The following is a 17,220-nucleotide window of genomic DNA, read 5'->3' as shown; positions in this document are numbered from 1 at the left end:
TAGCAAGCACTCGTCATTTTGACGTCAATATTTGGTCATAATTGGTCAGTAACGTCATTCGTCGATTAAGTGACGTATATTTAACGTCATGTTTTAATACGTCAAAAAGACTTTGTAAAATGACATTATATTGACGTTTAATTGACTACCCAGGTAGCAGACAGTCGTCATAATGACGTGATCCTTACGTCATTTTATGACGCATGTTACGTCATTTATTTCTAAAGTTTAACGTAAAAATGACATATTTTTCACAGTATTTTTCACAGGAATATTCCTACATTTAAAAAATGTTTCGTAACTTTATGATTGACGTGGTGAATTTATGGTATAAGTGGATCTATAGTTGCGTGTGTAATTATAGTTTTATGACAACTATTTCATGGAATGTTATAACTATCAAGAAGATAACATTACAAGATTTTTGAACACTTTAAAGATGCCTGTTATAGACAAGTACAGTTAATAAGGAAGCATCAGGGTGAGAAGATTGTCACTGTCCACTGAATCATCGAAGTCAAGCGACTCGGACGCGGTACTGTACTAGGATGGGGGTGACCGCCTTGAGAGCGGCTACGCACGTGGCATGTAACGAAACAGTTAAAAAAGCTTTTTTTTTCTTAGATAAAGAAAAAGAACATTTTTTATAAACGTTTATCAAGTAGACATTTTAAAATTTTAATTTTATAAAAAACATTTCTAGAAACCGGTATGTCGTACATTGGACCTATTTTTGCCGTCAATAAAACGTCAGAAAATGACGTCTTTGGGTGTGACTTAAGACCGTAAAAAATACATCATTTTTACGTTAAACTTTAGGAGTAAATGACGTAACATACGTCATAAAATGACGTAAGAATCACGTCATTATGACGACTGTCTGCTACCTGGGAATGTCGTTAATTGGATATAAAAGGCCGTTATAATTATATATAAATATATTCATTACTAACTAAAGTCAATACCATCTATTATAACATATATAATTTTATCGTAGATCATATCCCAATTAATATACTTTGTTGACGCGATTAAATCATGGATGACATAGATTAAAAAAAAAAAAAAAAAATCACACGTACCTATAAAAATCAAGCAAATAAGTTGAATCGAACAAGAGTGTTCTATGATTTTTTTTATAAATGTCAATAATATGAAAATATCAATTTGACCGAATAAAATGTCGTGCTTTTGTAAAACAACAATTCCTCATGAATTATGCAATATCTCGTTGTCAAGTACGCTCTTGTAATTATGACGCAAATGTCGATATCGCGATATAGTTTTTCCCGATAAATACCGCCTATTGTGAGTTTGCCAGTAGTATAGTCAGACCTTGATCGGACGAGGCTACACGCGGTGGCCATGAGGGTACCTGCTTTCGCGATCGCGCCTTGAGCGAACGCGATTTAAGTGCGATGTCGCGCGCGCGCGCGCGCGCCGAAAGAGAAGGGCATTAAAATCGACTAAATAGCGGAAGAGAACGTTGGCCTCGGTTCGTGACTCGTCAAATTGAGTTGAAGGAGACGTCTGAGTAACGCGGTCGTGTCAGTCCGATACGTATCGACAATACCGATGCGAGCTTATTTCTGATATCGAAATGCAGATTACTTGTTCAATAATACATCACCGCATCACGAGATAACGATGGCATATAAAATACCGTCAACGATATTACGTTGTATGTCAAAAGTTTGCATATCCCGGTAGAATTTTCACGTTGCAGGCAATCGCCAAAATATTACTTTCTTCTCTTTTCAACGCAAAACTATGTCAAACATATAACCTGTATTTTGTTTCAAAAGAAAAAATAAAAGACCTGCTTTTCAGTTCTACCCGATACAACGCGATTTTTTACTCAACGTTTCGCGTGGATGTCACTTGATATGTAAATTCCGTACGTGAACTCGTATTATGATATATTTCAGTTAAAAAAAATATGTGTGCAGTGAGTGTATACTGATGTATTTCAGTTGAAGAAGAAAAGGAAATTGCGCGAAAAGTAATAACAAATGGAGCGACGGATCGACGATCCTCCTAATTTATAAAACGGTAAATTAACGTTTGAATGCTGCGATATTTCAGTAAAACGAGCGCCACTTAATTGAATGACACAAATTGCTAATTATTTTGTCGCTTTGACGAAGTAACGCGCGTCGGCGACAGTTACGACACTTCATTGGCGTGTCGGTATTTTCTCGCGATTTTGCCGTTCAACGATATGCAAAAATAGCGTCAATTCTGCTGGGTTACGCGTCCGTAACGAGGGAAAATCGCGACCTGCCGCAAACGTTAATTAATCGTTGTTTCGCTCGCCCGATTGAATTTTGCATCGAGATAGCGAAAGGCGCAAACGCGTTGGTTCCGATATAATTAAATATCGTTATCACCGAAGTGGGGCGTAATATGGGTATCTTGTATTACATTAATTGAGCTGCGGCGTCACGCGTTCGCCAAATGAAGATATTCTTGTGTGGGAAGCACCATTGATGATCCTTTCCCAAATTTTGTTCGATCTAGAATCCCTCTAATAAGAGTCTGGCCATTAGACAGCAACTTTTGATTGGTCCGGCATTTTTTGGCAAAAGCAAGAAAACAGAAAAAGAAAGAGATATAAGAGAGAAAGAGATATGAATGTATATATGAATGTATATCGCTTCTCTCTCTTTCTCTTTCTCTCTTATATCCTGAACTGCAAGCTGGCCAGAAGGACTCTAGGTGAATCTATGTATAACGCATTAACAGTCTATGTAGCGCATTCCGCTCGTTACTAAACGGGACGTAAAACGCTAGCGTTAAACAACCTCGCGATCGAAAACGCGATCGAAACGTGATAACGGCTTGAAGCTGACTCGTTAATCTTCCTTAGAGCGGACAACCTTATCGCGTATCGACTTCCGCGTTTAAAGAATAGTCGCGTCTACCTAAACGAGGGATGGAAGTGTGCACGATGGAGGCACACTCGCCGCTATTTGACAGCCATCGAGATTCCGCATGCAGATACCAGCGTCCGGCCGCTGCGTGTTTGCTCCGTGTGTGATTTCAGATCGGAACACCACAATTAATCCTAGAATACGTAATGTGTGTCAAACCTACTATATTTACTTCATCGTGCGGTATCGTCTATATATTCAATCTAATACAGTTCATTTTTTAGTTAAAGAAAATTAACAACTAAAATTAATGTAATTACAATACCCCTAATATATGATTTTTTTAAAGTAATTCTTTTAAAAATATCATTTTTTAGAAGAGGCTAAATTTTTCCATAAAGAATCAGACAGTAAATATTTTAGGCTTTTGCGGATTAAAAAAAGCAAAAATTACATAAATATTTATATAACAAAAGAGAAAATTTTTTATTTACAAAATTCAAAATAAAATAATTTTGTTCCTCTTTCCTCGAAACTACGAACTACGCATTACGAACTATGCATCGAATCTTTCAGGTGATGTGATTTTATTATAGCTTTCCTTACTTCTTTCTCGCCGAAGAAATTAATTTTCCCCGTCCGATCGAGGAATGACTACATCCTCTACCCTCCACCCTCTGGAGACCCGTTCAATAAAACAAGATCGGGGAAGCAAACACGGTTCGAGGCAGGAAGATCACGCATGTTGTGCTGTCCTGCGCCATATTATCGCGCGTCGGATGGAACCCTCTCATCGGGGACCCGTACATATCGGCAAACAAGCAAACAGAGCATGCCGGCGTAATAATTCTCTTATCGCCGATCGTCGCATAATCGTTCTCGCGTGACCCGCTCGAATCGCTTAATCCAATAACTCTGTTCCGAATTCTCGTTACGCGCGAGAGTCTCTTCCGTTCCGAGAGTTTTTTTTCGGTCGCGAAGGGTGGCATTATTATAATGCGATATATGACGCATAATGCAAATGAAAACAATGTACGCTCGAGATTAAAAGTGGGATGTATAAAGCACTCCAATCTCTACGCTTCATTAAGTTTCATTAAATTTCAAGTATATATATATATATATATATATATATAATTAATTAATTATATTTATTATACAAAAAGATATTTTATTTTTGCTAAGACACAATTAAAGCTACATACGCGCGCTTGTTCATCAAATAAGTTTCGTTAAACTTTTATACTGTGGACATGGTGCACAGCTTCTTCTTTTTCTTTTTCTTCTTCTTCTTCTTCTGTTAAATCTACATTCTTTGGATAGGTTTTGGCCTTCTACATGGTAAATTAATGATTAGAATATTATAAAAACTGAAAATGCAAGCGACTAAATTAACAGATTATTCTATTAATTTACGTTATTTTCTGTGAAACCTGACAATGGAAAACAGATTGCACTTCAATTGCATTCGTGTCAATTAGATACAAAATTATGCGAAGGCACGAATGACATTATTTCGCGCATCAATCTCCAATGGATCTCGCCGCGCAATTTTCGTACGAAACGTACAATACGATTGCAAATGGGATCACGATCCAACCTTCCGTGTCAATTAATTAACTAATTATGATGTGGAGATCGAGACTTTAATTAGCATTATACAATGCCGCAATCAAGTGCGCGTAAAACAATATATGCGACACGTGATACACGCGTAATGTATTATATATTGCCTAATAAATCACCGTGTCGCAAAACCGAGGCGCTCGATGCATCGTAAAACGTGCTCCAGTCCTGCATCCTGTTGCACTTCATCGTTAATTTATTTACCGTCGTAAAAAAAAAATTTTTTTGATGCAACCATTCGGTTATCGGCGTCCATCATCAAATTTCCATTATAAAAATGCACCGTGCAGCACAGTAAATTACGTTTATATATTTGTTATATGTTGGTTGTACATGCCTATCTCATCGCTTTGAATTTTACTTATCCGACTACCGTTTTCATTCAGCTTTAACAATTCTCTATGTGCAAAGACTTCTGATAAAATAGGAACTATACCTACTCTGAATTTACATTAATCTGCTTCTTACAAACTGAATTATTATTTCAATCTAGTGACATTTAATTTAAAATCGCATAAATTACTTTTTCATTTTAAAAATGAGTTCCTTTTCGCGTGACGCTACATTTATAAAAATTTCACCGACACTGAATTTACGCGCGATAAATATTTAAGGTATTAATGTTACCGGTGGAAAATATGTATCGCTATACTTGTCCCCTAAATTCAGTATAAAATTCTTTGCGTTGTCGCCAAGATTGATATATACTGGATTTAGAATTTAAGTAATTGAGTTTTTAGGATATTTTAGCAAAAGTAGGTCGCGCTGCTACTCTTGTATTTATATTTTTTCTTTTAGATTTTGCAATATTCACTTTTCTGTTATTTTTTTCAATAAACTATTTGGTTACCTGTATGGTACAAGTCTCTCAACGAATTTCTGATATGCGCGCAATATAGTACGGTAAAATAAATAAAAGAATAAGATTTCCTCCAGCCGCGTCTTTTCTCACATTTCACTTGCATGAGATATACCTAATGGCGGCAAGGCTCTTAAGTAAAGGCGCTCGAAGAGCCATAAAGCCATTACGTCATTATTTATAACGTTAAACGCAGCGTAGGAGTTACAGGAATAGAAACTAGATCACGAATGTACACAGCCGCGAGAAATAATTATGGGATTTTGTAATAGCGAAACTTATATCCTCGACCGACCTTGCCGATATTAATCACCGCTTGTCTCGACCTCCCGATTTCCCCATCGATTGCGAAAAATGAGCGTTATCGGAGCGACGCGACGTGGCGATCGACGACCCCATTAAAACCCATTGCAACCTTGTTCTTTTTTTCCTTCCTCCTTTTTTTCTCTAAAACCACCCTTGCGGAACGGATCGAGTGATATTCGCGCGAGCAATCAGGTGAAACGAGTGATTTCTGAGGCCGCGGCGGCCGCGCAATTCCGATTTATCGGCCAACAAATCACACGTCGACGCTCGCCGCAATTACAGCCGAATAAGGCTGAAATTTTTGCAAGTCGGTCGGTCGACTTATTTGCAATAGCAAAAGCGGGATTAAAATAACGTCGCGTGAGCAACTCGGCGTCGGAAAGACGGCAAGCCCCGGGGTTCAGTTTCAGTTAATTCTACGTAGATAATTCGTCTGTTGCATGTCCCGAGAGACCCGCGTGCTACTGTTATATATACAAGTTGCAAATTTCGATTGTAGATTATTATTTAAATTATTACGTAACTACGATCGGCTTATTTCACCGAAAGATAAAGAAAGCTCTTAGATCTCTCGTTAAAAAGCAATCAATTAAAAATCTCTTCGAATCATTCAATGACGATTATTACTCTGCAACAAGTTTAAGTAAAAAAATAAAAGTAAAAAGGGAATATATAGTGATATTTTTTGCAAAATAACTTTTATTGAAGAAAATCCAATCGCTAATTCCAATCAATAATTCGTACGAATATATGTATCATATATGCATAGGCGGTCTCTTTTTGTCATATTATAATGACTATTTTCCACGGAACGCGTTGTATTCGAAAATGAATTTAATTAATACACGCACACATAGTGACGTCAATACAATCGCTGGGAACACAACGGGAACGATCATTTCGATTAATCAAGCCTCAATTATTAATAACGCCTCATCCGGCGTGGTTCTCTCGCGCTGGTTGATCCCGAATAAGGTCACGAGAACGGAATACGAGATAAAGAACCCTCTTTTCTCTTTATTATCCGATCGTGTGTGTGTCCGCGTGTACGTGTACGTTGCGCGCGATAAGCTCGCTCACTCTCGATTGGCCGATTACCTCGTGGTCTCGCATGTGCAATGAGCCTTAAACTCGCGATTTCGTGTGCGACAAAAGCGTATCGCGGGCTTTCGACCGCGTCGACCGCGCGCTAGAAACGCGGGAACCCGTATCTTCAGGTCGCATTTAGCGGCGCTAAGTACAATGCTCTCCGGCGGATTCTAAAACCCGAGAATCCGAGTTGAACAATCTCCGTTGTTTGAGACAATATCCCACCCTTCGGCATATTTGGAGAGAAAATATTCAACTTTGAATTTCACAATTCCATATGATGATATCATAAATAGCTCGATTTCGATCTGTAATTCAGAAATTAGGATAGAAATATCTATTCATAATTTTATGACGTGTAATATAAACAATATTTTAAAACCTATATACACAGAATATATATATATATACATATATATACACCTATATAAAATTAATATTAAAATAATGTATAATCAGCATACACATCAAAATACACGGCTATATCTTTTTTAACGCGAATGATAGATTGTCTAAAGTGGGCTTATATTTTTGTGATTTAACTTTGCCTGAAAAGCTTCTCCAAGTAGCGTTATAGTCTTTAAAGGTCGAAAAAATATGGTGTCAATTAATTTTTATCATTCTTTACGCGAGTCATCAAAAATCTGCTGCCAAATGTCAATCTAAATGTATATATCTAAAATGAGTTGAGAGTTGCATGCGGAATAAGGATGCATATTCTGGAGACCGTCTGATTAGCTTCCTATTTCGAAACTTAACGTCACCTCATTTAGCGGAACGATCGCATCAGCCCTTACGTGTTAATGTTATTTACGTGTGCATCGGTTTTCAACCCAGAAGTGGTAGGGTGCCTGCCACTATGCGTCCGTCGAACTGGGTTATAACGCGATTTTCCGACTTAACGAGCAGAAATCCGATTAGCGCCAAGTCGCCGATTTTTCAAACCGTCCGTTCTGCGCGCGACTGATTACGGCGGAAGTTCGCGGAACTTCCTCTTCGAGCTTCCGGCCCGGTTCGTTCGATTCCGCCCGCCGAGGTCGCTCGATTCTACCACCGATTGTGAGCAATCTCGTACATTAGCGTTATCATAACACATTGCCGCAAATGCCGGTTCTGATTGGCGAGTCCGCGATAAAATTAAGTTTTACTGACATATATTGAAAATATGTCAGTAATTGTATTTTAATATTAAATATAATTATACGGTTGAGTTAAACAGAATAAATAATTTGAAATGCAATTATGTTAAATGTAATTACGAAATAATTATAAATTGCCTAAATGTTTAAAATTGTATATAACATTCAAAATTTACGACTTGCTTTTTGTCAGATTATTATTAATTCATAAATAATTTATGAATAACTTTAATAGAAAATTTTCTCAAGACTCTATGAGTAACATTTTAACGGAACTATTTTCATTTTAGTATAAATTTTAGTAATTTTACTTTTTATGAAAAAGGAATGTAATATTCCATAACTGTCGTAATGTACATACATAATTACATACACAAGTTACTGGATACGGCTTATTGCAAAATACAGTTTGGCTGAAGCCAGATATTGGGTTAGAAATATTGAACAATGATGAAATCGGTAATAATGCAAAACCAATGTATCAGTAATAATAGATAATACAGATAACAGGTAGAGAGCATTTGAAGACTAATAAACAATGTTGAGAAATTCTATCCCACTAACTAAATTATAATCGAGCGTCAACCAAACGTACATTTGAAAAACTCCAAAAGTAATGAATAACCAAAATTTTTTATTTTTTTATGCAGAATTCAATCACATTCTCCAGACTGCATTTTTCCTCAAACGGTATGCTATAAAAACCCCTGAAATAGTTAAAATCAGAAGAATTTTACAAACTGATCAAATATATTCGAAACTCGCTCATGATGAATAAAAATATCCCGCTGACGCTGCCAATCAATTCGTATCCAATTCCGTAGCCGATTCCCATGAGCTTTCAATTGCGAACGGTAGCCATTTTCCATGAACGCACAATTGTACGCACATAAGTCGTAAATAACGAGAATAGGCACGGGATTGATAATGGTTGGCGTGGATATGGACGGGCGATGATAACTCGACGTATCGATTGCACGTGAATCAGAGACCTCGCGATTCACCTTTTTAATATTTCACCTCCGTTATTATTTTCTTTCCGATAAATCCGCGATCCCGCAACGAACTCACCTGTCAACGGTAGGACCAGGCATTCAAGTCGCTTAGGTTAAGAAGAGATCGATTCGAGAGGCACATATACACGGCATTTATTTATAACCCCCGGATACTTGGTCTCTCGGCCGAGGGTCGTTCACTCGTAAGTGTGTTATCGACTATGGCGAAAGTTCGGATTGTTCATTTGAAGCTCAAACTTTCGTCCCCGCCCAGTATAATTGCTCATACGACAAGTTGCAAACGCCTAAGTGAAACTTAATCGAAGACATTAGGCTTTCTCGGTTAAATTCGGGAATTATTAATCGATACGTCGGAACTTGCGAGAATTGTGCAAATTAATCCAAGAACGTTAATTACCTTTTTCTTATGCGGTAGTGTAATCTACATTTAATCTATTGGAAAATATATGTAATATATATCTATGCACACATGTGTGTCGTAGTAAATCTTTAAAGACGGAGAGAGAAAAAGAATTTAATAACAATCCGCATCACAGAATTTATTTTAGTAATATGTGCGCGCGCGATATTATATTTTATATATAATATTATATAACTCTTATATATATATATATATATATATATATATATATATATATATATAAATAGGATATTAATTTCACGGGTGCGGTAACTCGATTAAATGACTTTTATCGATCGGTGGTTATTTCTCGAGAAAACTAACAGAAATAAATAACACTTAGAAATTATGGGATTAAAGGGCAAACAAGTTCAGATCGCCAAGTTTTAAAACTAGACAATTCCATTAAGGCGTTCGAGGAGAATTGATCTCCTTGTAACGAATCATAAGGAAGTTGGAAGTTTTAATCGACTTTATTAGACACTTTCGTTAATTAATCGTTCCGCGCTTCCGTGAGGAAACTGTTCGCATCACGCGTTTCTCTCCCGTGCTCTTTACTTCGTTCTCGTGTATCCGAATTATGCAAACAAATCGCACATATATAGCGCAACAGTAAATTAGAAAAAAAGGAAATCTCTGACTTTTAATCAAACAGATTCAAATAGAAATCCGATCGATATAGGTAAACGTAATCGAGCAGAGCGAATTCTCCGAGTTACGCAAATTTCTTGCTTTCATTACATCGAAATAACAAAGACAATGTAATGCCGCGCGCGCTAATGTATATTTGTCTAATGGAAATTTATCGTTTTCACCGAGAAATATTCCCGGCGTGAACAGTATAATTACGAAGTAGCTCGTGCAAATTTAAAAGCTTCGCTTCCGCTCACCTGTGTAGAAAAACTTTCCAACGATACGTGCGTATGTTCGTGCAACTAATAAAAATCAGTGTAATAAAAAATAATTCGCAGATTTACATATATCGAATAATTGAACGATCTAATAAGTATCGGATAAAAGCTGTTACGAGAATCGAGTTTTCGATCTGGAAACCCGAAGAGATATCTTTAGTACTCGAGAAATAACTAGAAGTGGAAGCGGAAGAAAGATGGAGCGAGAAGTGGTTGAATCAATATCGTTAAAATTAATACTGTTAAATTAATCGCGTGCCGCTCGAGAATTGCAGAATTTTGTTAGACGTTACGATAGCTGCCAACATCCAATTCTAACGGACAGAACTCATTTGGGAACTGTCAAAGTCGAATCATTCCGAGCTGTTACCAATATAATGATATTTATCATTTATATATTTATCCTCAGACAACTGTAATGGAATTGAAAAAGTTTAACAGCTTTAAGAGCAATATCCGTGTGCCATAATGTTCTTCATTTTAATTATAAAAATAAAATAAATAAAACGTCCATATAAATACAAGAATTTATTTTGTTTTCAAAACAGCTCATCAGCTTGTCAGTATAATAATACTGAGGATACGAAATCCTTCATATCCTCGTTAGTTTTTAATACGCAATTCTTATACGCATACTGAAAATGTTCACAATTTTCAAAATAGGGAGACGATAATTAAATATGTATATATTAAATTATTATATATTTAATTATATATTTAATTGTGTTATAATATATATTTTTTCACATGAATATTATTTTTTGACATTATCTTCTTAATTACAAGAAATGTAATTATATATTTGTATATACTTTTTTTTGTATATGGACATATCAAATATAAGGATAATGTTACTCATATATGGATAATATTTTGGTATCTGATATGTCCGCTTTTGAAACTCCTGAGAGCTGTCGATTTTGGTGATACAGAAAAAAAAGATAGAATCTATATATGTAGAAAATTCGAATAGACCTTTCAAATTTCACTGATGATAAAATATGTAATAAGCTCTTTGTGGCATATTCAAAGGATCTGTTTGAATATTTTCTGTGATAGTGTATGCATCGTAATTACGGACAGTAATCTGTAAATAATAACGTTACGCGTGTCAAACGTGTACCGAGACGTTATCGTTAAGCGTAATCGCGGCGCGGCGCGACGCGTCGCCGCTCCAATACGATGCCAAAGGTCAACAACCGTTCCTGTTAGACGATGTTAATCCTTAATCGAGACACGGGTTCGTGCTCGCAGGGCGTATTCGTTCGGACACGTCAGGTCCACTCCACTTAACTCTCGCTCGCACAGATAAAGGCGTCACGATTATGATAAATGCGAGTTCCGAGCACACGGGAGTTAGGTAGAACTTAGTTTATGTAATAGGTAAAACGGCAAATTTTATCTCTCCGCGTGTATACGAGGCCGAACGTACGATTTAAACGTTTCCCTTTGCCCTCCGCGTATCCGTCTGTAATGTAACGTGGTATCCCGCACCAAATTACAAGTTACACGAAGCTCGAGCTCGAGCCGAGATGTTAAATGCTGCTGCAAGTTCCTACCCCGATACGCACGCGATCGTGCTACGGTTACAGTTTTTGCGTTCCAATTCCGTTGCGATCTCGCCCGTCGAGATTTCCAGATCAATCGGAGCTTTCCGGCGCAAAACGTTGGAACAAATTTACTTTGCATCGAGGACATTTTTGGAATCCTCGTTGCACGAGGGAACGTTTCCGTAAAAGGATGCCGAGCGCTATTATTAGACGAGAACGCGGGAGATTTATCGATAAGATACGAGAGACAAATGTGTCGCCGTATACACGTTATTAACATCGGAATTCCGGAAGCTACGTCGACGCGAAATGTTTCACGTTTCCGCATGCTTGTTAGTCGTTACTTGATTAGAAGCCAATTAGAATGCACACACAAGCGTCCCACTTTCACAGGCAACCGTGCATCCACGTGCAAATTTGTAATTACGCATGTAATGTAATGCTTCTCGCAGCCGTAAATTGTTTCTTGGGGAACAACATAGAATGCTGTAATAGCGCGAGCAAGCAGTATACGTTGTTCACGGCGCTTCTTGGTCGCGCGTCGTTCGTCCGTGCTTACTTTTGCATCAACCCCTTCAAAACCGTGCGCACCGTGTCATGATTTATCTACGGAAGGATTTGAATTTTTCACGAATTGTTTCTACGTGGATATAAGAACTTTAAGCGAATATTATTAAATAATTCAATTTCGTGTCCAATTGTTTTTTATCGCTGTAGTTGCTTTTTATTTTAGTTCAAGTTTGCTTTAGACGATCTGCAGTTCATAACATATTTCAGGATAAAATTATATTTATAATGTAGCATTATGCATTTTGAGTATTTCAATATATATTTGACGTGTGTGTGTGTGTGTGTGTGTGTGCCGATTTTTCAGATCTTTTTGATATTACACGATACGTAAAATTATAAATCAAATTCTATTTCAAATTCTAACGAATTATAGATCGCCAAAAGTGTACTTTACATCATATGAATTTCATCTATATGATATGTTCATTTATTAAATGTGAGTGCACGCGTGAAGAATATGGCAAACAAATTATTTGTTATTCCGTTCGAAATATCATGCAGACATAAAATTTCTATCGTATACCCCGAAATAAATCCGCGAGGCGGAACAAAATATTACACAGAATTTCAAAACGTGCATATTGCAAATAAATAGGAATTATTACGTCGGACATAGTCGAGAATAAGAACGTATTGATATTGCAACAGGGAACAACACGCCGTATCTCGCTCTCGCGTCTGAAGGAGCTGCGTCATCGTATGGGGCTATCGGTCAGTAATTGAGGCGACGATAATTTATGCGTAGGGTAAAGTGTGCGGCATCTCGGCGGCGGCGGCGGCGGCGGCGTAATAATTTATTCCACGGAGAGATTTCGCGGTCTAGCGGATTAAAGACGAGGGGAACGATAAGACAACTAGACTTTGCGCGCGTCGAGACGTGGCGCAACAGCAGCGCGAACTGACGCGGCAGGGCGACTCCACAATGCGAGCTGACACATCTCCGCGCGACCAATCATAATTATTATTCACGAGCTCAATTAGTGTGTCACGTCGTTAACGAGGTTGGCCATACGGCGGCATCAGCAGCCGGCCGTTCCGTAGCTGCAAGCCTCGATTTAACAATGTCGCGCCGCGCCGCCGATCCCGGCGACGTGATGGTAGCAGTGGCGACGGCTTTGAAAGTTAATTAAATTTGTCGTTGAGCCGCGTTCGGTGCAACAAACTGTCGTTGTGACCGGCACTTTTGTCCTCGCGGCCCGCGCGGCTGACGCGCGCGCCGCGAGAGGGAAGACTTAATCTCGCTTCATTCATCATAACGTCCTAGTGTGCGCAATTAATTCAATAGAGGCTGAATCAAGCACGTGATTTCGTGCATAATAAATAACAAAAATATCTGCGGTTGAGATCGATACGTACCGTAGCAAATAACGGAATTTGCGGAGATTTATTGTCGAAACTGTCACGGAATAAATCGAAATGTATCAATAACTTGCACGATGTTAAGAATCGATATAACATTTAAATAACATCTAATAAGAATAATAAGAAAATTATAATATATTGTAAAAGAATAATTAAAAAAAAGTTAGATAATTATATTAAATGAGTAATAAAGTTAAAAATTGCAAGGCTGTTAGAAGTACACAATACACATAGTATATAGATCATTTTTGCGAACATATAAACAACATTACGGCGCGAATTGCTATAGAATTCGTCGCGACAATTGGAATCCTGATCAGAAAAAGGAGTTTCCGAATAAGCGCGTTCGAACAATAGGAAACCAGAAAAATAATGGAACAGACGGAATAAATTATACCGGCGACACAGCGGCCGCAACTTCGCGAGCCACGCGGCAAATTACTTTCGTCTATCGATCCCGCGCAGTATACCAGTACGCCGAGAGTTCGTGCTATAATATAATACACTTTGGCTATCGTTGATATTAATAATTTCTCCGTTGCAATATCACGCGCGCATCCCAATCAACGCATCCCAATACCGCCGACACCGCACCGCTCGTATCATTATGACGTTTTTTATAACATAAAAACAATGCTATCATTAAAGTATTTTACATTTATTCTAACTTTCTAACACGTAGCAATTTTATTTGCCCAGCGTACCAAAATTATTTTAAAACAAGTTCGAAAGATGAAATTTTATTAATTAAACATGATATCTTAAAAAAATACTTGATTCATTTTTCCTCGCATTTTTCTCTCTGTCTTCTTCCTCCTCTTTTCTCTTATTCTCTTTGTAATTGTATTCGATAACAATACAATAAAAAATAATTTATATTTCAAAATAGTACCTTTAATTTCAAAAAATATATCTTCTGTCGCGGATAAAATGAAAGAAGAGTGTATACAATATTTATAAGATCGTAAATTATACATCGCATGATATAAAATATCAATATTACTCTTTTAGAAACAGTGTGCGGTTTGGATTTCTCTCTTGGGAGAATGTAAACAGTAAAGACGCCTGGAAATTATTTGTCTAGACACGCGATATGGGCTCTGTGAACGCACGTTACAGGTCAGATGAAATTTCTCGCCGAGTAAAGTCGTCCTGAAATTTTGTCTGATGTTTGACGATTACATTGTCCGCAGGAAATTAGATTTCCTTGTCAAAATTTATACACACGTGACCATTTAAATTATCTTTTTTTTTTTAACGAATTTATATTAATTATTACAAAGCGATACGTACGTTACCGATTTTTAATTATTAATTAAAAATTAAATTAAGCTATTAATTAAAATTGCAAATTTAGATTTTTAATTATAAACCCTTAATTAATTGTGCGAGATGATGATTATTTAGTGATAAATCCAGGATACTTGTTTCGAACAGTTTGAAAATGTAGAGTACATATTTATGTAAGGGTATTTCTTAAAAACAGTATTAGCTTTTGAAAATGAATATTATATGATGAACGTAACTTGCATAGAAGTTAGAAAGAAGTATATTGTTATTCAGTGCTCGTAGCACTAAAGACTTAATAAAAATGACCTAATATCTTATATTGCATCTTGTATATTATATCATAAGCTTGCTTGAAAGCGCATTTCATTGTTTCAGACGCCTCCGTCACTTTTTATTAAGCTAGATGCGAATATTCCACAATTAACGAAGAATACGTTGTAAAGTGCATTGATCAATCGCTGCAACATTGCACTCTACGTAAAGCTTATAACAAAATGCGGTATCTAAAAGCTCTTCGCGATAAGCGAATTATTAATGACGTTTATACCTCGAACGTTATAAGTTGCGCAACCAGTGTTAATTAATTGGAGGCGCGATCGAAGCGAAAAGCGATGGCGAAGGAGAAAGAGGATTTTGGTACACAGCGAATTTTTTTTCTGCGCAGGAGAAACATGAAGTAACGGACAGCGACGCATTTTGCTGCCCCGAAGGGCTCCTCAGCGTCTGGAAGCAAAAGACCGGTGGACACGGAGAAATACGACATGGATTTCCCAAAGCGGGAGTGGAGCCACACGCTCAGTCTTCGTGGCCGAAGGGCTCACGAGGTAACTATTTCGTGGAGAATAGCGTTTTTGCAATGCAAACGCGCGCGCGCGCGCGGATACATACGCGAAACATGCTCCGGCAAAACGTAAAATTGAAAACACGTGCCGATATCTCGAATCCTTCAATATTTCGTCGTTTAAAATGTCAGCGACGTCAAAATTAAATTGCCACGCGCGCGAAAATCATACCGTATAACTAAATTTATTAACAAGATCTTTTCCCTATTTATATTTTATATAATTAAACGCGTCAGCTTTTAGATATGCAGGGATTGTAATTTATAATTTCTGACAGTTTACAATTTCTGAAAATTATTAAAATACTAGTTGGTGTCTTGGTTGTAGTTGCTATCTCCTTGACTGCATGTCATGCCGCCATATGCTGGTGATTACGCATAAAAGAGAAAAGTAAAGATTGTGAGTTACATGAAAGGGATGCATGCCCTCGCATACATTATTCATAAACGAGTTTCTAGGCGAGACTGAGCGTTCACGTTGCTTCGCGATATCGTACGTCGCTTGCATGGGTATATAAAAATACCTTTCTACATATCGTAGTTGTGAAAAGGTAAATTAAACGAATTCGCCTGCATGCATTATTTCGGCGTAATTGCGTTACGTTATATATATATATATATATATATATATATATATATATATATATATATATATATATATATATACACACATATATATATGCACACTTCCGGCAACGATAATTACGGATTGACATAAACGTAATTTAATCGTTGCATATGCACATTTATAATAAAATTTATATTGTTATTATTACTTTACGCGTCGATATTAATGCCGACAGACATATATACATATATTCAGACGCGCAGAATTATTTTATACACGATGACGTGTAGAATAATATATATTCGCTATTAAAATGAGGTGTGCAGCAATAACGACGTTGAAGGTCTCTGTGTAGGTACAGAATTGGATTTACGAAATCCGATATTCCGTTTAGTTGACAAAACTAAAGGAGAGAAAATACGTGAATCTCGATCAAAGAAACATTATTCTGCTAACAAATCGAGATTAGACCGCGCACATTTTCACTTGTCATATTGAAAATGCCACCATTGTCGCGAAATTTAATTTTAAATTGGTCTTCACCAAAGTCACGAAATTTCTCCACAGTCACGATATAAAACGGAGACGATTATATTGATCTCTCGCTGACATAACTCTCTCATTACGAGCAGTGATATATTCGGCGGTATAACAACGTGCCAGGTGGCGTGTTATCAACCTCTCGCGGAACACACATTGCACGCATATGTTAGGAACATAACGACGGAGAATGGAGGCATACGGTATCGACTATTAAATACTTCGAGTGTTTAGAATTAGATCCAATTTCGTCAGAAGACAACGAACGTCCATTAGAGCG

General features: G+C 37.2%; 2 protein-coding genes across 4 annotated transcripts in view; one reads left to right on the top strand and one right to left on the bottom strand.

Annotated features, from left to right (window-relative positions):
• The window catches only part of LOC143907644 (adenylate cyclase type 6), a 126,688-nt gene that overhangs the window by 32,373 nt on the left and 77,095 nt on the right, over positions 1–17,220 (top strand). For all 3 annotated transcript variants that reach the window (XM_077424534.1, XM_077424528.1, XM_077424542.1), the window contains one exon: positions 15,656–15,815. In XM_077424534.1, the coding sequence (XP_077280660.1) occupies positions 15,753–15,815 (63 nt within the window). In that variant the 5' untranslated portion in view covers positions 15,656–15,752. The remainder of the gene's footprint in view (positions 1–15,655; positions 15,816–17,220) is intronic.
• Positions 1–17,220, bottom strand: part of LOC143907855 (uncharacterized) — a 76,147-nt gene that overhangs the window by 22,173 nt on the left and 36,754 nt on the right. The gene's annotated exons all lie outside the window — the stretch shown is intronic.

The sequence above is a fragment of the Temnothorax americanus genome, unplaced genomic scaffold (assembly GCF_048541705.1).
Source record: "Temnothorax americanus isolate GAGA-0224 unplaced genomic scaffold, ASM4854170v1 Scaffold11, whole genome shotgun sequence".
NCBI classification, from domain to species: domain Eukaryota; kingdom Metazoa; phylum Arthropoda; class Insecta; order Hymenoptera; family Formicidae; genus Temnothorax; species Temnothorax americanus.
This window is presented reverse-complemented; position numbering and strand designations above follow the sequence as displayed.